General features: G+C 47.1%; 1 protein-coding gene across 1 annotated transcript in view; it reads right to left on the bottom strand.

The window, feature by feature from the left end:
• Positions 1 to 25,944, bottom strand: part of RNF17 (ring finger protein 17) — a 203,058-nt gene that overhangs the window by 18,219 nt on the left and 158,895 nt on the right. Inside the window, exons 32-35 of the mRNA XM_073339251.1 lie at positions 24,689 to 24,769; positions 13,181 to 13,306; positions 10,802 to 10,858; positions 8,147 to 8,263 (exon numbers count right to left, since the gene is read on the bottom strand). Coding sequence (XP_073195352.1) covers positions 8,147 to 8,263; positions 10,802 to 10,858; positions 13,181 to 13,306; positions 24,689 to 24,769 — 381 coding nt within the window. The remainder of the gene's footprint in view (positions 1 to 8,146; positions 8,264 to 10,801; positions 10,859 to 13,180; positions 13,307 to 24,688; positions 24,770 to 25,944) is intronic.

Below are 25,944 nucleotides of genomic sequence, written 5' to 3'. Positions count from 1 at the left end.
AAAAATCAGACCGGTTTGAAGAAAAAAAAACAAAACAACCACCAACAAGAAGTCCCATGGTCCAAATACATTTGAGGGAACATCTGTGAGTGCAAGTTTCTTTCTTCTCCTACACCTCTGTATTTCATGTGGAACATAGGGCTTTCACCACTGCCTTCCATCTTTGCTAGTCTCCTGTGGCAGTCTTTGCTTCTTTCCACTTTATTCAGATAGGTTTCAATTCTGCTTCTGTTGTGGTTCTAACTCACTGCCTCCTGCCCTGGGGGTTCCAGTTCAATGCCTATCTTGTTATTTTATTGGGTCTTTCCCTTCATGAATGTCCTAGCTATCTCCATTTTTGTTCTGTAATTTCCAGTCCTACTGGCTTCTGTTTCATCCTCCTTCAGAGTTTGTTGCTTGTGATTTTTTCTGCCCATCTAATATTGAGGATTTGTCTAAGGCAGCTGTTGATGAAGACAGAGTTTAGATAGTAAAGTTTTTCATAAGTCTCCAAGTTTCAGCACCATGTAGCAAGACTGATTTTATAATGGTTAAATATTTGAAGTTTAGTTGGAGCGTAAGATTTCCGTTTCTCCAGATCGACTGTAGAGTTACAACAATACATCTTGCTTTCACTATTCTGGTTTTAATGTCTTCCTCTGTTCCATCTGTTGTACTTAAAATGCTGACAAGGTATGTGATATATCGGATTTCATCTAGGTCGGCCCCAGAAAATGCAACTGGTGTTTCTTGTTGTGTATTGAGTCTCATGATTTTAAGTTTTTACACTGTTGATTTTCAATCCTACTACTTGTGGATAGGCCTGTAAATCGTTTTGGCGTTCATGACTCTATGAGAATGGGATAGCAAGTTAATGTCATCTGCAAAGTCAAGGTCCCCTAACTTCTGCCATTAGATCACAAGTTCTATGATGTTATGTAGGATTTCTATTTGATCAATACATGATCTCTCCTGTCTGAATCCTGCCTATTCTTCTTCTTACCTTGAATGTATTACTTTCTTTATTCTTTATAATATGTAATTATCTTACTTTGGAACATTCTTCCTGATAACTATTTAATGATGTTGTACAGTGTCTTCATGTCATTTTGTGCTGCAGCAGTTTGAGCATCTCTTGCTATTTCATCTACAAAGTTTCATTTGTCTTTCCTAACACTATTTTGTCCTCTTTGTTCTTTACTGCATATTCTTCCTGGAGTCAGTGTGTCTGTGTTTTTGTTTCAGTTTAATTTTGCATCTTTCCTCTCATATAACCTTTCATTGTGATGTTTCTTCCTGAATCCCAGCATTTCTTTACATGTTTTAGTGAAAGTATCCTTTACCTGTTTCCATTTGCTTTCTATTGTCTCATCATCTTCAAGCACCTGGTATCTATTTGCTGAGCAATTCTAAAGTCTTGCTGCATTTTAGTTGGGTGACCTTATAATGTGGTGTGTCTGCTGTTCAGATCTATTCTTTGGTTTTATTTTTATTCTCAATTTAGTTAGTGTGTGGTCCATTCTCACACCTGTCCCATTCCTGCTACCTACATCTTCTGAAGTTCTATTACATTTGTGCAGAATTGTAATGTGATTTGGTTCCTTGTTTTGTTGGTATAATGTAATTTGGTTTCCTGTTCTGTGATCTGCTGACTTTCAAGTTATTTTATGAATAGTATGGTGAGGGAAGATGGTTCCTCCAATGACCAGATCATTCATTCCATAAAAATCAGCAAACATTTAATCATTTTAATTTGTTTCACCAAGGCTTTGTTTTCCCATATTTACTTCCCTGCCAGTGTTGTTGCTCCCTACTTTAGCATTAATTTCTCCAGTTACTAGGAGGGGATTTTATCTAGTTTGTTATGTAGTTGCTTGTACAAGGTGGTTGGTGGGTTTTTTTTGGTTTTACTCTTGGTTAGTTTGATTTGTTGGAGAAAAAACGGTTAATTACTTTCTCATAACTGTTGTTCTTCGAGAGGTGTTGGTCACGGCCATTCCACATTAGGTGTGTGTGCATCGCATGCACAAGCATCGGAAACTTTTTCCCTTAGCAGCTCCTGTCAGGCCAGCGGGCCCCCCGAGTGACGCCACTGCGCCCCGCATACATTCCACCGCCGGCCCAACCCCCTCCAGTTCCTTCTTGCAGACGACTCCGACAGAGGGGTAAGAGGGTGGGTGGTGGAATAGACGTGAACACTACATCTCAAAGAACAACAGTTACGAGAAAGTAAGTAACCATTTTTTCTTCTTCGAATGCTTGTTCACGTCCATTCCACATTTGGTGAATTACAAGCTTACCTCTGGAGGGTAGGAGTCATGGAACAACTGCTTGGAGGACTGCTCTGCCAACTGCCGCGTCCTCTCTGGCCTGATGGTTGACCGCATAGTGGGCCGTGAAGGTGTGCACCAAGGACCAGGTGGCTGCTCTGCAGATCTCCTGGATCGGAACCTGTGCTAGGAACGCTGTGGAAGTCGCCTGCGCCTTGGTCAAGTGGGCCGTAACCGCCAGGGCTGGAACACCTGCAAGCTCATAACACGCCCAGAAGCAGCTTGTAATCCAAGACTAAATCTGCTGCGCCGACACTGGGAGGCCTTTTAACCTCTCAGCCACAGCCACAAACAGCTGCGCGGATTTGCAAAAGGGCTTGGTGCGCTCCAAATAGAATGCCAGCGCTCGACGCACACCCAAGGTGTGTAAGCTGCGATGACGCGGGTCCATATGGGGTTTCGAGAAGAACACCGGCAGACAAATGTCCTGGCCCAGATGGAATTGGGACACCACCTTCGGGAGGAACTTGGGGTGCGGCTGGAGTTGCACCTTGCCCTTGTGAAATACCGTGTATGGTGGCTCAGAGGTGAGGGCCCTCAGTTCGGACACCCTTCTAGCTGAGGTAATGGCAACCAGAAACGCCACCTTCCAGGAAAGGTGGAGGAGAGAACAGGTAGCGAGGGGCTCGAAAGGGGGTCCCATGAGTTTAGAAAGGACCAGATTAAGGTTCCATGGAGGGACTGGGGGGCGGGAGTATGGCAACACCCTCTCCAACCCTTTAAGGAACTGCCCCACCATTGGTTGGGAAAACACCGAGCCCCCCGAGAACCCTGGATGGAAGGCGGAGATGGCTGCCAGGTGCACTCTGAGTGAGGATGGGACTAGCCTTTGCTGCTTGAGGTGCAAGAGGTACTCCAGAATGGCCTGCACCGGGGCCTGGCCCGGCTGCACCTGTCAGGGTTCACACCAACACGAGAACCTTTTCCACTTGGCCATATAGGCTGCCCTGGTAGAGGGCTTTCTACTGCCAAGCAGAATCTGCTGCACAGGAAGGGAGCACTGGCTCTGTAGGGCGTTTAGCCACAGAGCCTCCATGCCATCAGGTGCAGTGACTGCAGGTCAGGGTGGAGAAGCCGCCTGCCATCCTGTGCAATGAGGTCCCAGTGTAGGGGCAGGACTACTGGGGCGTCCACCGACAGCTCTAGGAGCTATGTGTACCAGTGTTGGCGGGCCCAGGCTGGGGCGATGAGGATCACCACCGCCTTGTCCCTGCGCACCTTGAGCAGGACCTTGTGCACCAAGGGGAGCGGGAGAAAGGCATACATCAAGCCCCTCTCCACGGGATTGCAAATACGTCTGCGAGTGAGCCCCGGCTGCGGCCCTGGAACAAGCAGAACCGCGGGCACTGGGCGTTGATCTACCCGGGGAAAGCCCCACCTGCGGAAGAGCAAAAGCATGACGTCCGCCCTGAGCGTCCACTCGTGCATGCGGTACGACCTGCTGAGGGAGTCCGCCAGCTCGTTCCACACCCCTGGGAGATAGGACGCCTCGAGGTGAATCGCATAGGCTATTCAAAGGTCCCAGAGTGGCGTTATATAAAACATGGCAGTAGTGTTGTCTGTCAGAACTGTCACACTGTAACCACTCAGAGTGGCATGAAAGGTCTGGCAGGTGAGTTGAACCGCCCTGAGCTCCTTCACGTTGATATGGAGTGACCACTCTGCCTCGGACCAAAACCCCTGCATCATGAGGTCCCCCAGGTGAGCCCCCCACCTGGTCTGACATGTCTGTCACCAGCGTCAGGTCCGGAAGTGGGGCGGCAAAAGGGATGCCTTCGCAAACCACAGGCTGGGACTGCCACTACATCAGGGAGTCCAGCACATCCCTCAGGGCTGTCACTACCAACTCCAGGGGGTCCCTGCCTGGACGGTACATCCGAGCGAGCCACGCCTGCAGAATCCTGAGTCTCAGTCTAGCATGCCTGACCACGTGCATGCATGCTGCCATGTGGCCCACCAGCCACAGGCAGCACCTGGCCGTTGTTGGAAACTGGCGCAGGGAGGCCACTGCTTGTTGGATAGCCTGGAATCGGGATACCAGAAGGCTTGCCCTGGCCTGCACCACATCCAAGACTGCCCCCATGAATTCCACTCTCTGCGTGGGTACGAGGTAGACTTGGGGATGTTGACCAGGAGCCCCAGCTCGTGGAACAATCTCAGGGCCACCTCCACATGGCCCCACACCTCCGCCTTGGAGCGGCCCGCCAGGAGCCAGTCGTCGAGGTACGGGTACACCCAGATTCTCTGCCTCTGTAAGAAGGCCACCACCACCATGCCCTTCGTGAACTCCCTTGGGGCTGCGGCTAGACCGAACGGGAGAACCGCAAACTGATAATGTTCTCGGCCCGCAGTGAAGCGTAGGAACCACCAATGTGCTGGGAAAATGGCGATATGAAAGTATGCGTCCTTCATGTTGAGGGCAGCATACCAGTCTCCCAGATCCAGGGAAGGGATGATGGTGCCCAGAGAGACCATGCGGAAGTGGGCCTTGACCAGGAATTTGTTGAGCCCGCGCAGGTCTAGGATTGGGCGAAGGCCCCCTTTGGCCTTGGGGACGAGGAAGTACCGGGAGTAGAACCCTTTTCCCCTGAGGCCGTGAGGCACTGACTCTACCGCCCCCGCCTGTAGCAGCGAGCGGACTTCCTCCTCTAGGAGATGCTCGTGAGAGGGGTCCCTGAAGAGGGACAGGGAAGAGCGGTTGGAGGGGGGGGAGGGAGGCGAACTGCAGCGAATACCCGTTCCGTACAGTGTGTAAGACCCAACGGTCCAACGTAATGTTGGACCACGCATTGGAGAAACAGGACAGGTGGTTCAGGAAGCAAAGGGACGGATCCGGTGACTGGTCTGGTACACTGTCCTCGAGCGCACCTTCAAAGCCTAACTTAGTGCCCAGCTGGGGTTTGTGCTGGTCTTGGCTCTGGCCCAGCACATTATTGTTGTTGCGCCGTCGCCTGTTATCCCTGCCTCACCTACGGTAAGGTTCATGCCTATGGCGAGGCTGGTACTGGCGTTGAGGGGGCTTAAAAGGCTTCCTCTGGGTTGCTGGGGTGTGCATACCCAGCGACTTGAGCGTAGCTCGCGAGTCCTTGAGGCTATGCAGCCTCGCGTCTGTCTGATCTGGGAAGAGCCCGGACCCTTCAAAGGGGAGGTCATGGAGTGTATTCTGGACCTCGGGGGGCAGGCCTGACTCCTGGAGCCACGCCGAGCGCCTCATGACCACCCCGACATGACTGTTCTAGCCGCCACATCTGCCGAATCCAAGGAAGCCTGGAGAGAGGTCTTGGCTACTGCCTTGCCCTCGTCCACCAGGGCTGTGAACTCCTGTTGGGAACACTGTGGGAGGTTGTCCTTCAACTTCCCCACCGCCACCCAGGAGTTGAAATTGTGCCTGTTGAGGATGGCCTGCTGGTTAGCAATACTCAACTGAAGGCCCCCAGATGAGTATACCTTTCTACCAAAAAGGTCCAGGTGATTTTGCCTTCTTGGCCTTAGGGGCCAGGGCCTGCTGTCCATGGCACTCCCTTTTGCTCACCGCCGAAACCACTAGGGAGCATGGACTTGGGTGGAAGAATAGGACCTCATAGCCCTTAGAAAGGGCAAAGTATTTACGTTCCACTCCTTTAGCCGTTGGAGCGCTAGAGGCCGGGGTCTGCCATATAGTCTTATAGTTAGACTGAATGGTCTTAATGAGCGGGAGTGCTATTCTGGATGGCCCTTCAGGGCTCAAAATGTCCACCATGTGGTCCTCCTGCTCAACTGTCTCCTCGGCCTGCAATGCCAAATATTTGGCAACTCTGCGCAGCAGTTCCTGGTGGGCTCTATGGTCTATTGGCGAAGGGCCGGATACCTCTGTACCCGCCACCGCCTCATCGGGGGAAGATGAGGAGATTAGCTGCTGCTCGACCCCTCTGGTTGGTCCTCCTGCTCCCCATCTCCCGTGGCAGGGGCCCTGGGCTCAGGCCGGGGCGGGAGTCCATGGGATGGCACCGGGCTTGCCGCCAACAGCTCGATGAGGTCCTTTGTGGCCTCAAAGGTGCCAGGCATAGAGGGCTGATCCATTATGCCCTCGAGCCCATCATCCACACTGAGCTCACTTAGGTCTGGGCTCAGTGGGGCTTGTACCGCCGGGACAGCCTGTGTCAGCGCCGGTACAGCGGCCTTCCCACTCTCGTCGGTGCTCGGTGCCTTGGGAGGCCATGCCTTCCTTTAGGCTGTGCCGGGGGCCACACCGGGGAGGACGATCGGTGCTGGTGCCTCGCCTGGCACTCCGGGGCCATCAGTTTACGGTGCTTCGTCAGTGCCGGGTCTCCCGATGGCTCCGGGGCACTATGCACCGAGGAAGCCTGAGCCAGCATTGGGCACTCCGGGCCCGGTGGCTGCAATGCGGCCTCCATCAACAGTTGTTTAGTCGGAAGTCTCTTTCTTTCCCTGTCCTTGGCTTGAAAGCCTTGCAAATCCTACACCTTTCAGTTTGATGTCCGTCCCTCAGGCAACGTAGACACGAGTCGTGGGGGGGGGGGTCACTAACTGGCATAGGTTTGCGGCACGTGGCACAAGCCTTGAAGCCGTGGGCCTGCGGCATGCCCCGTGGCCCAGGGCCAGTGCTGGAGGCCTCCAAGCACCTAATCACTTAAGTGTTCACAATCCATTTGTAAACGAACTGATAACAGCTACTCTAAGGCTAAGGGACTGCTCTTCTACCAGAAAGAGAGAGAGGTTGTTCCAACGTCGCCATGGACGGTAAGAAGGAACTGGAGGGGGTTGGGCCGGCGAGGGTATACAGGCGGGGCGCAGTGGTGCCACTCGGGGGGCCCGCAGGGAGCTGCTAAGGGAAAAACTTTCCAACGCTTGTGCACACAGTGCGTGCACACCTAATGTGGAATGGACATAAACAACCACTTGAAGAAGAACAACATTGAACAGACACTTTCTGGAACTTTGATGAAAATTGTACTATTCTAATCCTTTTTGAAACTGGTGCCCATTCTATCAGGCTTTTAGTTGCCCCCCTTGATTTTATCAAACCCACACCACCTCTGTGTATATCACTGGCATTCGGTAATCCAGAATATAGTAGGATGTGTCCAGATGACAAAGTGATTTGTCCTGATATAACCCATCTCATTTCACTTAGGCCAAGTACATCTAATTTGTATCTCCCCATTTCTTTTGTTTCTTTGACTGTTTTACCAGCCTCATGTTAGTGTCCACACATGCCACGTACCAATTTTGGTAATGGATTTTGGAGAGAGCAAATTCATCAGTAGAGTAGCTTCCTTGGGGGTTTGGCCACTTCATGTTTTCATCTCTCTTCTAGGTCTATTTGAATTAAGTTGGATTGAGTTTGTTGAACAGAGCAGTTGTATAGGTTTCTGTAATTACTTTGTTTTATACAGGAGTAGGTTGTTAGCCCACTCTTAACCCGCTACCAGGTGGGCTAGTGGATTGCCTTAGTCTGGCTCCTACTCTTTGACTTGTCCGGAATGGGTGATCCTACTATAATATATACTCCTGCCAGCATAGCTTGTGTGTGCAAGGAGGCATCTGCTTTTTAAAGGTCATGCCTATAACATGAACATGACATTGAGAATATTTTTTAAAGAATAGAGACAGGATTATTTATTTCTCAAACACTCCTGCCACCCAAATATTTGAATCACTATATAAATATCTGACATGCTGTAATTTAATTAACTGATACAGATTTAAATTATCAATAACTGATAACCACAAATGCTTGTATGCTGACACTGATATTTCCATGATAGTGTCCACAAGACTGGAAAGAGGCAGTCATATCCTGTAACAGTTATTAAACAAACTTTTATAACATATACCTCATTAGGTGACACAAGGTGCTTAACACTAACAGGGAAAAGTTCTCCTGGAATAGGTAGTGTTAGCGTTGTATATGGTGGCAAAACAGGGGCCCCTGCGTCGGATAACAGCAACTCCTACAACAAGACAGGATTTAGTTAGGCTTCACATTTTGGTAACTAATTGCAAGTTTGCCCTTCTATGACTTCTGATTAACTATAGAGGAGTTATTTGTATAGACTCAAATAAGGTAAACAAGACATTCCTGATGACAAAGAAAAATCAAATCAAATTCAAATTTTCCTTGGTTTCATTTTTCTTATCTTCCATTTTTAAGCAGATAAAGAGGTTAGAGAACTAAATCGGTCAATGCACAAATTTTGTTGGAGGACGATGTAAATATTTAAAGAAAAGCTATTCAGAGGTACTCCTAAATAGTTAAGATATTAAAAAATAAAATGATGTCACTACTTTGACAAGGTTCCTCACTAAAGGCTCTTAAGCAAAGTAAGCAGTAATGGGTAAGAGGGGAGGTCCTCTCATGGATCAGTAATTGGTTAAAAGACAGGAAACAAAGGGTAGCAGTAAATGGTCAGTTTTCAGAAGAGAGAGAGGTAAACAGTGGTGTCCCCCAGGGATTTGTACTGGGACCAGTGCTGTTCAACATATTCATAAATGATCTAGAAAAAGGAGTAAACAGTGAGTTGGCAAAGTTTGCAGATGATACAAAATTACTCCAGATAGTTAAGTCCAAAGCTGACTGTGAAGAGTTACAAAGGGATCCCACAAAACTGGGTGACTGTGAAACAAAATGGCAAATGAAATTCAGTGTTGATAAACGCGAAGTAATGCATATTGGAAACAATAATCACAACTATACATTTTAAATGATGTGGTCTAAATGATCTGTTGCCACACAAAGATCTTGGAGTCACTGTGGATAGTTCTCAGAAAACACCTGCTCAATGTGCAGCTGCTAGCAAAAAAGCTAAAAGAGTATTAGGAACCATTGGGAAAGGGGTAGATAATAAAACAGTAAATATCATAATGCCACTATTTAAATCCACAGTATGCCCACTCCTCGAATACTGTATGCAGTTATGGTCACCCTCTCTCAAAAAAGATAATATAAGAATTGGAATAGGTACAGAAAAGGGCATGGAACAGCTTTCATTTGAGAATGGATTTTAAAAAAGACTGGGGGACTATTCAGCTTGGAAAAGAGACTACTACGTTTTAGTCCTGGGTATTTTTAGTAATAGTCACGGACATGTCATGGGCACTAAACAAAAATTCACAGCCCATGACCTGTTCATGACTTTTACTATATGCCCCTGACTAAAACTTGGTGGGGACGAGGGGGGCGGCTTGGGGGAATGCCCTGGGGGGCACTGTGGGTGCTGGGGGAGGGTGCAGCTGGGGTGGGGGGCACAGCAGCTGCTCAAGGGGAGGGTTGGCAGGGCTGGGGCAGGCTCCCGACCTCCACATGCTGCCTCCACTTGGCCCCAATGCCTGGTTCTAAAGCTCCCATTGGCTGGGAACCGCGGCCAATGGGAGCTGTTGGGGCGGTGTCTGCCAGCAGAGTTGGCACATGGAGCTAGGAACTGAGGGAGGGGAGTTCCTGTAGAGGCCTCTGGGGAGCCCACCCTAGCTAAGCACTGCCCCACACCCCAAACCCCAAACTCCTGCTGCTGAGCGCGGGGGGGTGAGACTGCCCCAGCAGCAGCCAATTCGAATGGCCCAGGGACTGCCTGAGCTGTTCAGGCGGCCCCCAGACCAGGCACACCAGCTGCTGCAGAAGTCATGGAGATCACAGAAAGTCACGGAATCTGTGACAAACATGGAGCCTTACACATAACACAAGAACCCGAGATCACCCAATGAAATTAGTAGGCAGCAGTTTTAAAACTAACAAAAGGAAGTACTTCTTCACACAAACAGTCTGTGGAACTCACTGCCACAAGATGTTGTGACGGCCAAAACTGAAACTGGATTCAAAAAAGAATTAGATAAGTTAATGGAAGAAAAGTCCATCAATGGCTACTAGCCAAGATGGTCAGGGATACACGACCCCCACTCTCTGGGTGTCCCAAAGCCTCTGACTGCCAGATGTGGGACTGGACAACAGGGGATGGATCACTTGATAATTTCCCTGTTCTGCACATTCCTTTTGAAGCATTTGGAATTGGCCATTGTTAAAGGACAGGATACTGGGCTAGATGGACCATTGGTCTGACCCAGTACGGCTATTCTTACGATATGTACTTTATTTGAGGCCAAGAACAAGAAGATACTACAGCAGAATAACGCACTGATAATAAGGTGTAATTTCTCCACTAAAAGATAAAATAGAGGTACAGCCAAGGCATTAGTCAACAGCAAATGCTAAAAACCAATCCACGGCTTCCCTCCCAAAGCAACAGTACAATATATAATGCACTTTGCATGTGACTTAAAAATGGCTGAAATACTGAAAAGTCCATTTTAAAATTTTTCTTTAACAATAAAGAAGGGTTTCAACCATTTCAAGAAGGAAGCAAGTCTTTAGGAGGGATCTAACCAAAACAGAGACTGGGACCTGGCACAAAAGGATTAGGTAAGGTAATGAATTTTAGTGATCAATTGTAAGAAACCCACAAAACCTAAACCCACCCACGCTAAACATTGAAACTTACCTCATAGCTGATTTTACAGTTATCCTCAAAACACTTTTCACTGTAATTTATTATTTCCTAAAAAGCAAGTACAGTTCAATTTAGGTACCAGTGTAATAGGGGCCTTATAAACACCTAAAATATGTCGATAAATCTTAACACTTAACAGCAGATTTTTCAGGAAATATTTCCTTAATTCATAATATATACAGGCTGCCTTTCTTCAGGAAAACATTAAACTCTCACTGATATCAGTGGGAATAAAGAACATATTCAAGTACTTTCATGGATTGAGGCTTTAGAACCTGATTCTGCAGTCTGCATTCAAACAAAATTTCCATTGAGTTCCAATGGGAATTTTGTCTGAGAACTGCAGGATTTGGCCAATTCATTAACAGAAATGGATTCCATATGTAAAAAATTGCAGTATTTTCTAGTTTCAGAGTGGCAGCCGCATTAGTCTGTATTCGCAAAAAGAAAAGGAGTACTTGTGGCACCTTAGAGACTAACAAATTTAAGGATGGCCCAACCCTCCTTGAACTTTGAGGTGTGATTGGGTACTTTCAACAACCCTCAAAAAACCAGGTTCCCTTTTGCATCACTTCACAACTTCTCTCAAAAATATGATTGAAAATAGTTACCCAATACTTGTAACAACAACTGTGCATTTTTGGGCACAACTAAATGGGAGAAGGGATGAAATGACTATAAGGTGGATGCACACCTAATTGAAAGACCATACTCAAAAACTAGTTTGTCAACACTCTGCAGTCAAACTGGAGAGATTTATCTAGTAGAGTCCCACATGAGTCAGTCCTGGGTCTGGTACCTTTCAATATTTTCATTAAATTACTTGGATAATGGAGTGGAGAATATACTTATAAAACTTGTGGATGACACAGAGCTTGGAGAGGTTGTTAGGACTTTGGAGGAAAGGATTATAATTCAAAATGACCTTGACAAATTGGAGAACTGGTCTGAAATCCACAAGGTGAAATTCAATAAAGGCAAGTTCTACCCTTAGGAAGGAAAAATCAAATGCACAACTACAAAATGGGGAATAATTGGCTAGGTGGTAGTACTGCTGAAAAAGATCTGGAGGTTAAAATGAATTGTGCATTGAACATGAGTCAACAATGTGATGCAGCTGCAAAAAAGGCAAATATAATTCAGGCATGTATTAGCAGGAGTGTTGAATGTAAGACATGTGACGTAACTGTCCCACTGTCTTTGGCACTCATGCGGCCTCAGCTGGAGTACTGTGTCCAATTCTGAGCTCCATATTTCAGCAAAGTGGTGGACAAATTGGAGAGAGTGCAGAGGATAGCAAAAAAAAAGATAAAAGGCTTAGAAAACTTGACCTTTGAGAAAAGTTTAGAAAAACTGGACATCTTTAGTCTTGAGAAAAGACAACCGAGGGTGACCTCCTAATAGTCTTCAAATATGGTAAGGGCTGTTACAAAAAGGAATGTGGATCGATTGTTTTCCATGTCCACTGGAACTAGGATAAGTAGTAATAGCTTATTCTGAAGCAAGGGAGATTAAGATTAGATATTAGGAAAAACTTTCTAACTATAAGGGTAGTTAAGCTGTGGAATATGCTCTCAAGAGAGGCTGAGTCATCCCCATCATTGGAGGTTAAGACAAGGCTGGACAAATACCTATCTGGGTGGTCTAGCTTTACTTGGTCTTGCCTCACCACAGGGGACGGGACTTGACTTCCTGAGGTCCCTTCCAGCCCTACATTTCTATGATTCTGTGACAAAGTGCAGAGCAGTGAATATAAAGTGGAGCAAAAACAAAGCATAGAAGAAAAATCTTGGCTTCCTCCCTCTCCATAAAGAGGAAATGTTATTCAGGATGAAGTAAGAAAAAGCCACTCCCCCTGAAGTTTCTGCCACTTCTAGAGAAACCAAATCAGAAGAAGTAGGGAGAATCAGATATCTTACTGAATAAGTGTCCTTAAAAATAATTTGAGAGTTTAAATGATTTTCTGACGTTAACTATTGTATCTTTTGGATGATAGTCCATAAGGAAGTTTTATATCAGTTTACAATAATAAATTCATTAATAACATTTTAAATTAAGTAGCCATCATTTTCAGTACTGTTACTATGGATGAATTCAAGAGCAAAGAGTTTGCAATTCCCTAGGAATTTCCATGTCGCTTTGGCAAGAAGTTGTACCTATGTTTTTTTGCTACTTGGAAACTATGCCTTTGACATTGCTGATATATACACTTTCAGACATAAGTAATATATAACAAACCTAAAAGGCATTAAAATGTGACAAAGTAATAATGACAATAACCTAGGGAAAAGGTCACAACCGCAAACTGATTAAATATTTAATCTTTTAGAGCCACTAGAGCAGCAAAAACAAAAATTAAATCTTACTTACCAGATCTGATATATCCTGACAATCTTCAAAAACGCAGTGTTTGTGGTATGCCATAAAGGAAGAAAGTGACATCCCATCAAAATAAAGATTAACAGATATCTTGCCCCATGGATTATCTGGACGTTCCTGTTTGAATAAAACAAAGTAGACTACTACCATAATGCACATAACATCATGGCTGAGATTTTGTAAACATAGTAGTCATGAAAGAGGAAATTACTTACCTGTAACTGGAGGGGGGCGTTGGTTTAAGGACTGGTGGGAAGCGTTCATCAGCCCTTTCAGAAATCGGGTGGTGGGAAAACACCAAGTGGACATCCACTGGTGGAAGGAAGGCATTAAGTGCCACGAAGTGGACTTGGACCGAGCTGAGAGCAAGGCCTGAGGTCTTAAAATCCAGGAAGTAGTGCAGGATGTTGGGGACAGAGACATTACTAAGGGAAAAACGCTGGCATTGCGTCCAGGGAGGTGAAACACTTCCATTTCACAGCATAGGAAGCTCGTGTGCAAGCTCATCTAGATGAACATGATTTGTTAGGGAAGAGTCAACATAGTTTTTGTAAAGGGAAATCATGCCTCACCAATCTGCTAGAATTCTTTGAGGGGGATCAACAAGCATATGGAGGAGGGGGATCCAGTGGATATAGTGTATTTAGATTTTCAGAAAGCCTTTGACAAGATCCCTCACCAAAGGCTCTTAAGCAAAGTAAGCTGTCATGGGGTAAGAGGGAAGGTTCTCTCATGGATAAGTAACAGGCTAAAAGACAGGAAACAAAAGATAGGAATAAATGGTCAGGTTTCAGAATGGAGAGAAGTAAAAAGTGGTGTCCCGCAGGGGTCTGTTCTGGGACCAGTACTGTTCAACATATTTATAAACAATCTGGAAAAAGAGGTAAACAGGAGGTGGCAAAATTTGCAGATGATTCAAAACTACTCAAGATAGTTAAGTGCAAAACAGACTGTGAAGAGTTACAAAGGGATCTCACAAAACTGGGTTACTGGGCAACAAAATGGTAGATGAATTTCCAATGTTGATAAATGCAAAGTAATAAACATCGGAAAAAAATCCCAACTATACATATACAATGATGGGGGGGGTCAAAATTAGCTGTTACCACTCAAGAAAGAGATCTTGGAGTCATTGTGGATAGCTCTCTGGGAACACCCACTGAATATGCAGCGGCAGTCAAAAAAGTTAACAGAATGTTGGGAATCATTAAGAAAGTGATAGATAGTAAGACAGAAAATATGTTGCCTCTATATAAATCCACGATACGCCCACATCTTGAATACTGCATGCAGTGGTCACCCCATCTCAAAAAGAGTGATACTGGAATTGGAAAAGGTAGTTAAAAGGGCGGGGGGGAAATGATCAGGGATATTGAACATCTTCCATATGAGGAGAGATTAATAAGACTGGGACTTTTCAGATTGGAAAAGAGACAACTAAGGGGGGGGATTTGATAGAGGTCTATAAAATCATGACTGGTGTGGAGAAAGTAAATAAGTGTTATTTACTCCTTCTAATAGCACAAGAGCCTGGGATCACCAAATGAAATTAATAGGCTGCAGGTTTAAAACAAACCAAAGGAATTATTTCTTCACACAACGCTCAGTCAATCTGTGGAACTCTTTGCCAGAGGATGTTGTGAAGGCCAAGACTATAACAGAGTTCAAAAAAGAACTAGATAAATTCATGGAGGATAGTGGTTATTAGCCAGGACGGGCTGGGATGGTGTCCTTAGCCTCTGTTTGCCAGAAGCTGGGAATGGGTGACAGGGGATGGATCACTTGATGATTACCTGTTCTGTTAAATTCCCTCTGAAGTACCTGGCATTGGCCATTGTTGGAAAACAGGATACTGGACTAGATGGACCTTTGGTCTGATCCAGTATGGCCATTCTTATGTTCTTGTCTGCTGTTTAAGTATGTGATGTACTGATGTCAAGCAGACATTGTTTACATGTGAGTCCCATCCAAAAACTATGCTGTGAGGCGAAGCGGGCCTGCGCTGAGATGTTGAACTCTGCCCTGGTGCTCGGTGAGGAGGTCCGGCAGCGTAAGGGGCGGGCGGAGAGTAAGTAGGTTTGGAAACCAGAATGGTCAGAGCAAAACAGAGCTATCAGTAGGGCTGTGGCTCAATTGCAGCAGATCCTGTGCAGTATTTTGGGAAGGAGGGGAATGGGGGAGGGAGAAGGCATAGCAGAGACCGTCCCGCCACAGAATGAGGAGAACATTGCCCTGGGAATTGCACTCTGTGGTGCCCCCAGGAGCAGTAGAGGGGAAACTTGTGTTTTTTGTGAGTGGTGAACAAGTCCCAGTGAAGGGTGCCCCAGGCATGGCAGATGAAGCAGATAGTGGGATCGTGTAGCTCCCACTTGTGATTGATCATAGAATCATAGAATATCAGGGTTGGAAGGGACTTCAGGAGGTCATCTAGTCCAACCCCCTGCTCAAAGCAGGGCTAATCACCAACTAAATCATCCCAGCCAGGGCTTTGTCAAGCCTGACCTTAAAAACCTCTAAGGAAGGAGATTCCACCACCTCCCTAGGTAGCCCATTCCAGTGCTTCACCACCCTCCTAGTGAAAAAGTTTTTCCTAATATCCAACGTAACCCCCCCCACACACACACACTGTAACTTGGGACCATTACTCCTTGTTCTGTCACCTGGTACCACTGAGAACAGTCTAGATCCATCCTCTTTGGAACCCCCTTTCTGTAGTTGAAAGCAGCTATCAAATCCCCCCTCATTCTTCTCTTCTGCAGACTACTGAGGTACCAGGTCCATCTGAGCATGTCCGAAAGAGATATCTCCACTTGCAGGAGGTACGCCACATGGAGTATGACATTGTGGTGGATACACTAGTTCCAGAAGCGGATGGACTCCGCACAAAGCGACTAGGACTTGGTGCCCTCCCATCTGTTTATGTATACCACTGCAGCGGCATTGTCAGAAAGAGCTGAATGTGGAGAGCTCGGATAAGGGTCAGGAACATGTGGCAGGTGAGGCGGACCACCTGCATCTCCAGGATATTGAGGTGCATGCGAGCTTCAAGCTGAGTCCAAGCCCCTTGGGTGGCATGGCTGCCCAGGTGGGCACTCCAACTGGTTAGAGAGGTATCCATGGTGAGGGTGGTGGTTAGGAAAGGAGTGGCAAAGGAGGTGCCTATCATCGTCTTGGAAGGTGACGTCTGGTTGTCCACTATGTGAGGGAGGCCTGGACTGGATGGGAGACAATCAGTGTGGTGACCACGTGGTCCCAGTATGGGCTGCAGACTGATAGGAGCCACAACTGTAGACAGCGCATGTGCAGATGGGCATGCAGCATCACATGGGTGCAGGCTGCCATATGCCCAAGGAGACAGAGACAGCAGTGCACCGTGGTGTGTGGGTTGTAGCACAGGGCCATCAGGGCAGCGAAATGGCCTGCCAGGAGAAAGACTTGTGTTGCTACAGAATCCAGGCATGCTCTGATTAAGTGGACTGTCTGCATCAGGATGAGCACAGGTTTCTCCTCATTGAAACAGACATCTAGAGTGGTGAGAAGAAAGCGGAGAGGACGGATCGCCAACGCCATCTTGGGGAGGGATGCTGCCCCCAGAAGCCAGTTGTCTAAGAAAGGGAACACAGAGTACCCCAGTAGTCTGAGTTGGAGCAGCCATGACCACAAAGACTTTGGTGAAGAGTCTTGGGGCCATCGCAGTGTCAAAGGGGAGAAATCTGAACTGGTAGTGGCTGTCGCCCATGCAGAAGCAAAGAAGCCTGCGGTGGGCTAGATTGATGTCGATGTGGTAGCACACATACTTCATGTCGAGAGCTGCAAACTACGCCCCTAGGAGAGGGAGGGGATGATGGAAGCGAGCATCACTATACAGAACCTGGTTTTCCTGATACATGTATTGAGTAGTTGGAGATCAAGTATAGGGCAGAGTCATCCTCTCCTTTTCAGGATGAGAAAGTACAGGGAGTAGAAGCCCTGTGGACTGGGGGCGGTGTCGTGCAGACTCCTGATACCAAGGGTAGGTGACCTGATACAGGGCATAGGGAGCATGCAGAAAGGTGATCTCTGTTACTTTCAACAGGGTGCCAATGTGTATATGAACAGGTGAAAGAACAGGTTAAGGACCATTAAGAAAAACTGGACATACACAAGTCTATGGGGATTGATGCAATGCATCCGAGGGTGCTGAGAGAGTTGGCTGACGTGATTGCAAAGCCATTGGCCATTATCTTTGAAAACTCATGGCAACTGGGGGAGGTCCCAGACAATTGGAAAAAGGCAAATATAGTCCCCATCTTTAAAAAAGGGAGGAAAGAGAATCCGGTGAACTACAGATCCATCAGCCTCACCTCAGTCCCTGGAAAAATTATGGAGCAGGTCCTCAAGGAATCCATTTAGAAGCATCTGGAGGAGACGAAGCTGATCAGGAACAGTCAACATGGATTCACCAAGGACAAGTCATGCCTGACCAACCTCATTGCCTTCTATGATGAGAAAATTGGCTCTGTGGATATGGGGAAAGTGGATGACCGGATATACCTTGACTTTAGCAAAGCTTTTGATATACAGTCTCCCACAGCATTCTTGCCAGCAAGTTAAAGAAGTATGGATGGGAAGAATGGACTAGAAGGTGGATAGAAAGCTGGCTAGATTGTCAGGCGCAACAGGTAGTGTTCAACGGCTCAATGTCTAGCTGGCAGCCAGTATCAAGCGGAGTGCCCCAGGGGTTGGTTCTAGGTCCGGTTTTGTCCAACATCTTTATTAATGATCTGGATGATGGGATGGATTGCAACCTCACGAAGTTCGCGGATGACACTAAGCTGCGGGGAGAGGTCGATACGCTGGAGGGTAGGGATAAGGTCCAGAGTGACCTAGACAAATTGGAGGATTGGGCCAAAAGAAATCTGATGAGGTTCAACAAAGACAAGTGCAGAGTCCTGCACTAAGGAAGGAAGAATCTCATGCACTGCTACAGGCTGGGGACTAAGTGGCAGTTCTGCAGAAAAGGACCTAGGGATTACAGTGGACGAGAAGCTGGATATAAGTCAACAGTGTGCCCTTGTTGCCAAGAAGGCTAAAGGCATATTGGGCTGCATTAGTAGGAGAATTGCCACCAGATCGAGGGAAGTGATTATTCCTCTCTATTCGGCACTGGTGAGGCCACATCTGGAGTATTGCATCCAGTTTTGGGCCCCCCACTACAGAAAGGATGTGGACAAATTGGAGAGTGTCCAGTGGAGGGCAATGAAAATGATTAAGGGGGTGGGGGATTTATGAGGAGAGGCTGAGGAAACTGGGCTTATTTAGTCTGCAGAAGAGTGAGGGGGGATTTGATAGCATCCTTCAGCTACCTGAAGGGGGGTTCCAAAGAGGATGAAGCTTGGCTGTTCTCAGTGGTGGCAGATGACAGAACAAGGATCAGTGGCCTCAAGTTGCAGTGGGGGAGGTCTAGGTTGGATATTAGGAAAAAACTATTTCACTAGGAGGGTGGTGAAGCACTGGAATGGATTACCTAGGGAGGTGGTGGAATTGCTGCCAGGACTTTCACTGCATGATGAAACCTGTGGTGAGAGAGCAGGACGATGCATCCCAGCCAGGGCTTTGTCAAGCCTGACCTTAAAAACCTCTAAGGAAGGAGATTCTACCACCTCCCTAGGTGACGCATTCCAGTGTTTCACCACCCTCATAGTAAAGAAGTTTTTCCGAATATCCAATCTAAACCTCCCCCACTGCAACTTGAGACCATTACTCCTCGTTCTGTCATCTGCTACCATTGAGAACAGTCTAGAGCCATCCTCTTTGGAACCCCCTTTCAGGTAGTTGAAAGCAGCTATCAAATCCCCCCTCATTCTTCTCTTCTGCAGACTAAACAATCCCAGCTCCCTCAGCCTCTCCTCATAAGTCATGTGTTCTAGACCCCTAATAGTTTTTGTTGCCCTTCGCTGGACTCTCTCCAATTTATCCATATCCTTCTTGTAGTGTGGGGCCCAAAACTGGACACAGTACTCCAGATGAGGCCTCACCAATGTCGAATAGAGGGGAACGATCACGTCCCTCGATCTGCTCGCTATGCCCCTACTTATACATCCCAAAATGCCATTGGCCTTCTTGGCAACAAGGGCACACTGCTGACTCATATCCAGCTTCTCGTCCACTGTCACCCCTAGGTCCTTTTCCGCAGAACTGCTGCCTAGCCATTCGGCCCCTAGTCTGTAGCGGTGCATTGGATTCTTCCGTCCTAAGTGCAGGACCCTGCACTTATCCTTATTGAACCTCATCAGATTTCTTTTGGCCCAATCCTCCAATTTGTCTAGGTCCTTCTATATCCTATCCCTCCCCTCCAGCGTATCTACCACTCCTCCCAGTTTAGTATCATCCGCAAATTTGCTGAGAGTGCAATCTATACCATCCTCCAGATCATTTATCACTTCTGGAGGATTGGGACTTCAGAGTCAGGTCTGTTACAAATGACAGCATTGTGGAGCTGAAGATGGCATTGGAGGCGGAGTCCCCAATAATTGCAGAGTGTTTTTGCAAGATTGTGGACTGACACCCACATCGCCGCTCTACAGATCTTTGAGATAGGGACATCCTTGAGGAGGCAATGGATGAGGAGATTGACTTTGTGAAGTGTGTATGAATGGCATCTGGAGGGGTCACATTATGAATTTGGTAACAATGTCTGATTCAGTTTGAGACCCACTTGGAAAGTCTGGGGTGATATTGCTGAGCCCCTGGATCTTTCTGTTGTGGAGAGAAAAAGCCTAGGTGACTTCCTGAAAGCCTTTGTCCTGTCCAGGTAGAAGGCCAGGGCTCTCCTGACATCTAGGATATGTAATATAGCCTCTCTGTTTTGGTGAGACTTGGGGTAGAAGATTGGAAGGTGAATCAACTGATTCATGTGAAAGTGAGAAGTTACCTTAGGAATGAATATTACATGTGGTCTGAGCATAACCTTGTCTGGAAAAAATACCGTGTAAGGAGGATGTCAGACAAGAGTTGACAGCATCTACCATGGTGGAGTTGGGTGGCGGTTGGGAGAAAAGGAATTCCGATTCCTTAGTAGGGACATAGTATTTTTTGCCCACTTGCTTGTATGTTGGGGCTATTGATGTCAGGGTTTGCCATACAGTCTTTGCTGGGTCTAAAATGGCCTCATTAATCAGGAGGGCGAACTTTGAGGAGGCCAAAGAGTGGAGGACATTAAGGAGTTGATGGTGGGTACCCATGACTTTCTCCAATGGAATCAGGAGAGTGTCTGCCACTCTCTTTGCCAGTTCCTGAAAGAGATGAAAGTCATCTGCCAAAAATGGTGAAGACATGATGGCTTTGTCTGGAGAGGAGGAGGAGGAGGTGGTGGTGGTGGTCATCCTTGGAATCACTTCCTCCTCGGTACCTGCTTCCTGTTCCTTGAAGTCTTGAGGAGTTCTGAAGTCCTTGATGGTACGGCCAAGGGAGCGCCTCTCGAGGATTCTCAGGCAAGGCTCGGAGCTCGAGAGGCATGTTAGCGGTGTGCTGGTCAAGGGTCCCAATTTGGCAGCATATGGTGGGGGTGGCATAGAGCCTGGTGATGGCACCCATGGGTGGCCACACCAGGATGGTGGTGGTGGGGACATCTGTGGGTATAACCTTGAGGTCTGTTGGTAGTGAGCACCATATGGAGCTTGGGAGAAATACTATCATACTCCCTCTTCTGGCTTGCTGTCTGAACTGTTGCTGGAAAGTGGAGCGGCATGGTATGACAGTGGGGATATTTCTCATGCTTGGCAGAGGCTTGGTGCAAAGGTCTTGGTATAGAGAGGAGGGACTCTGGTGCACCTGGCATGTGGATGTCTTTTGCATTGTGGAGTTCCATCTGTACCAGTGGTCCTAGCATCTGTGGTGGCGCCAGGGAGACTTGTCAGCACCGGTCCCTCCTGTGCCAGTTGAGCACAGTATGCCAGTTGGATACCGATGCAGGTTCACGTACCAAGAACGTCTTTTTAGAGGAGTACTTACTCCTGTCCTTCAGTGCCGATGATTTGATACTTGAGCCCATGAGTCCATGGGCCTGTCAGTGGTACCAATTACAGGCGGTTTCCATGAGCGGTGGACTGAGATGCCTCACTGTCGAAGGTACCAAGTGAGATGGTGACTGCTTGCAGTTATCTCAGGGCTTGCTATGGGGGGTTCCCATGATCTTCTTACAAGATTTGTGAGAGGGGGCTGCAGCTTGCTTCTTCGACCCACAGCCCTTAGATGTAAAAGGCTGTGGAGAAGACTCACATCTACCATGTGACTGTGGCTGGAGAACTGCCTCTATGAAGATAATCTTCTGGCGGAGCTCTGTCTTTGCTGGATCATGGCCAGAGCTGTTGGCAAAGACCACACTTCTGTTGTATGTGGCCTTCCCCGAGGCAGCGAATGCACTGAGAGTACTTATCCACGATCAGGGATTGCCTCTTTACAAGTGAGGCACTTCTTGAAGGCCTGTGAGCTGGGCATACCCCATTGGGGGAAAGGGTGGGAAGAAAAATAAGGTTTTTTTTTTATTTCAAGGATAAATTGAAGAAAAGGGAAAAACTACAAATAGAACTATAACTAGGAGACTAACTAATTATAGGTAAGTTGATTGAGACAATAGTCTTAATGGACTGCTAAAGGCTCTCTCTCTAGCCAGGAGCAGTTGAGAAGGAACTGAGGAGTGTTAGCCTCTGCATGCTGGCTAGCCTCGGGGCGCAGCACGAGGAGAGACAGCACATGTGCAGGCCCAACGGACACTGCTACTGAAGTTCTCTTTTCAGCAGCACAGGGATGCGAGCACACCTGCAGTGGAGCACACACAGGGACACTAGTAGAAGAAGAATGACAATTCCTCTGCCAAATAGTCCTCCAAATCTGAAGAGACCTCCGGTAGCGACGGAGCCATCCGTGTGGGCAGTTCATGAGCAACTGCCAGCAGCCATCTCTGTACCAAGAGAAGCAGTGAATCTGGCAGATGGGGGCTGCAGTACCAAGAGCAGCAGAAAGGGTGGATATGACAGGTTTAGGTGTGCCATTGGGAGCAAAGGCTTGACATGCCCAGAGATCCAGGGGACATCTCTCGGACCGCAGGAACATGGAATGTGCAGTGTGACGTGTGGGCACTCCAATCACGAAGGAGGTGCATGCTGTGGAGGGCTGTGTCTGCGCACAGCTGGTGTGGCAGTTGGAGGTACTGGGACATCTTTTCCTCTTAGCTTTACCCCCAGAATGGGGGAGCTTAGGAAGTGGCACAATGGGCTCCACATGCGATGTCTCACTGACCTGGCATGGCTCGTGGAGGAAACACTGTACTTCATGGCAATCCGTGACAGGGACCTGCTGCGATGCCCATGAGAGCGCTTACGACCCTCACCTTTGGGCTTGTCTTGCACTGGTGGCACAATCGGATCTGGGTGGCAGGTGGGGCACTCACCACCAGCGAAGGGTGGTGCACCACTGGTTCTGTTGGCCATGTGGCCAGAGTGTCTTTCCCATTAGGAACTTCTGGAGTGGCAAGAGACAAGCTGGAAAGGACTTGAACATCTTGCAGCGCAATGCACCTCCCTGAAGCAGTACAAGTAGTGGTGATTCTAGTCGCTCACTGAGAATGAGCGAGGGCACAATGCACAGTTTTTGAACCCTGGAATGTGGGGCATAGTCCCTCAATAAAGTCGGGGCAGGCCAAGACCAACTACACTATGAAACTATTTACACAACTAAGACTAAACAAGCTAACTATATACAAAGCACAAAGTGTTCTTGTAGAAGGCTACGAGCACGGAAGAAAGAGAATTCCAACTCCGACCATGTGGCGGTAAGAAGGAACTGATGGAGTGTCACCCCGCACAGCCTCTTATAACATCACCTGGAGCACGAGGCAAATGTATGACACACATGCGGGTCAGTGGAACAGCTGCTGAAAACTTCCGGCTCATGGCGCGCATGCGCACTCACATTTGGAATACATATAGGGACCATCACTCAAAGAAGAATTCAAAGTTGTGGTTCCTTCAAACACCACAATAGCCTAACCCCTATTACACATTGATAGAGTTGGCAGTATACATGTGAAAGCAAATTAGGAAACCAACATGGATTCTACCTCTGTCTGCTGTTGGGATGGCAGCATTGAAAATATGGCCTCCTTCCCTCCAACAAAGGTCTAGCTCTGTGTGTGCAAATATCCACCAAGCCATGGCATCCAGACATTGCCCCCGTCTGAGAATGAGCCAGCATTTCACTCTTACTTCTCAATTTTTAAGATGCCTAAGTACATCACAAGTGATTTGAAATGCCAATGTGTTTAATTTTTCAAATAGTATTAAAAATACATTTAAGCAAGACAACATTTAATCTTAACATTAACTGATGAGTAAGGCTAAGATTTAGACATGGGTATTTTTAGTAAAAGTCATGGACAGGTCATTGGCAACAAAAAAATTCATGGCCCGTGACCTGTCCATGAATTTTACTAAAAATACCCATGACTAAGTCTCTGTTCCTGGGGCCCCATTGCTCTGGGGGCGCCCTACTCCAGTGGTAGGGGCTGACTGCACCCGGAGCTCCAAGGACCCCAGGACTGCTCTCCTGATGGCCTCCAGGGCTGCCCCCAGGGCTGCTGCTCCAGCCATCCCTGGGACCACTGCTTGGGCGCTCCCTGGGGTCAGCCACATGGTTCACTTCTTGGGCGCTCCCCAAGTGGCTGGCCCTGGGGCCACTCCAGCAGCAGCCCACCCCGGGGCAGCCCCCAGGACTGCTGCTCAGGCGCTCCCCAGGGCCAGCTGCAGTCTGCTTTTCAGGCACACCCCGGGGCCAGCTGCCCAGGACCACCCAAGCAGCAGCTGGTGTGGCTAGCCCCAGGGACTGCCCAAGTGGCTGGTCCTGAGGCCACTCCAACAGTGGCCGGTGCAGCTGGCCCCAGCGCAGCCCCCAGGACTGCTACTCCGGCACTTCCCGGGGCTAGTCGCACCTGCTGCTGCTTGGGCGCTCCCTGGGGCTTCCCCCAGGACCACTGCTCCAGCTCTCTCTGGGGCCAGTCACACCGGCTGCTGCTCAGGTGCTCCCAAGCAGCAGCCAGTGTGGCTAGCCCTGGGGCCCCTGCAGCTGTCGTGGAGATCGCGAAAAGTCATGGAATCCGTGACCTCCGTGACAGAATCATTGCCTTACTCATGAGTTAAGGAGGGGTTCTAATGTTGGTACATGAGGGTACAAAGGACTCAAATAAGTCACAATGGTAACAGCCACACAAATACACTTTGGTACCTTTAAAAACTAACATTTAAGGCCTAAAAATTGTGGCATGAGTCAAAGTTAAAGCAGAAATCATGTAATGTGCTGTCATTATGCTACCTGTGACAACTATATATCCTGAGCCAGGTAGGAGTTATTTTGTTCAGGAAAAGCAACTAGTTTTATTCCTGCCATCAACTATGCCTAATACACATTAAAGGAAAAAAAACATTTAGAGTTTTATTCCTTATGTCTGAACATAAGTTAAGTTACCAGAAGATGTATTTCAACAATTCTCTTTGTCAGTAGTTCTTGAAGGAGTTCTACTGCATCCTGCTGCCAAAATTTTCCAACCTAGTTAGTGAGAGGGAAAAACATAAAAAACTCAAACACTATAAAGATCAACAAGCACAGTGCACTATATCATGTATACTGAGTATGTATTTTCACCATAATATTCTATAATACAAATGTCTACCTAATAAAACCCAAGACTTATTTGACTCATCTCCTACAGTTAAGAATTCTTGAACTATGTGGTATTAGCCAGTACCCATATGTTAGTTGTAGCGTACATCACATTAATAGTAATTATGTACATGGTATTAATATATTATACATTATACATAAGTGGAATGGGAAGTTATGTTAAATGAATGAATTATACGCTTCCCACAATTCTTTCCACCCACGTCACGCATCCCGTAACACTTCGCAAAGCTGAATTTAGCTTTGGCATTAGAAAACTGAATATTTATCAAAGCAAAGCTGCATGAATACTTTGTACCAAGTACAGTTAGGAACTACTTACATGGCTCATCAACTTTTTCAGAACGAGGTATGGGAAACCATAGGGAGGTTACAAGGACAAAGATGGCACAAACTAGTAGATTAAACTTTAAATGATGTGTAAAGAGTTTTGTAACTTGTAAAACCATACTATAAATATTACTAGCTGAAATGTGTACCTTTGAAGCACACCTTCTGGGTAAGCTGAACGTGTAGCAATCTAAAAACTGCTTCCCAGAAGGAGGGTAGGTATGTCCTCCTTTTTGTATTATATTGTTTTGTCTTTAAACAATAAAGTTGAATAAGTTCAATTATTTGGTCTCCAGAACAATTTTTAACAATTAACCACAAATGCAGTCAAACAGCTGGCTATATCTTTTAGTCCATAGTGGCAAACTGGACCTGAATTCCCTGGCACAGTAGTGCTAAATTCTACAGAATACTGTGTATTCTGCAGTCATGAGATGCAGAGACCATTCAAAATGCAAAATTTTCTTTTTAAACCTAATGAAAAGCCATTTGTGAATGTTTTCCCTACATATTTGTATTGCTGCCTATCTGTACGTTGTAGGAACAGATTATTAAAAAAGTTACCTCTACCTTACAGTAACTGGAGTTCTTAGGGATGTGTTGTCCGTATCTAGTCTACTGTTGGAGTGCATGCACCCCAGTCACACAAGATCGTAGTCTTTTGACCAGCAGTATACGTTAGGGTGGCACACGTACCCTATGTATTTTCA

The sequence above is a fragment of the Lepidochelys kempii genome, chromosome 1 (assembly GCF_965140265.1).
Source record: "Lepidochelys kempii isolate rLepKem1 chromosome 1, rLepKem1.hap2, whole genome shotgun sequence".
Lineage (NCBI taxonomy): Eukaryota > Metazoa > Chordata > Testudines > Cheloniidae > Lepidochelys > Lepidochelys kempii.
The sequence above is the reverse complement of the archived record's forward strand: the minus strand, read 5'-3'. Positions and strand labels throughout refer to the sequence as shown.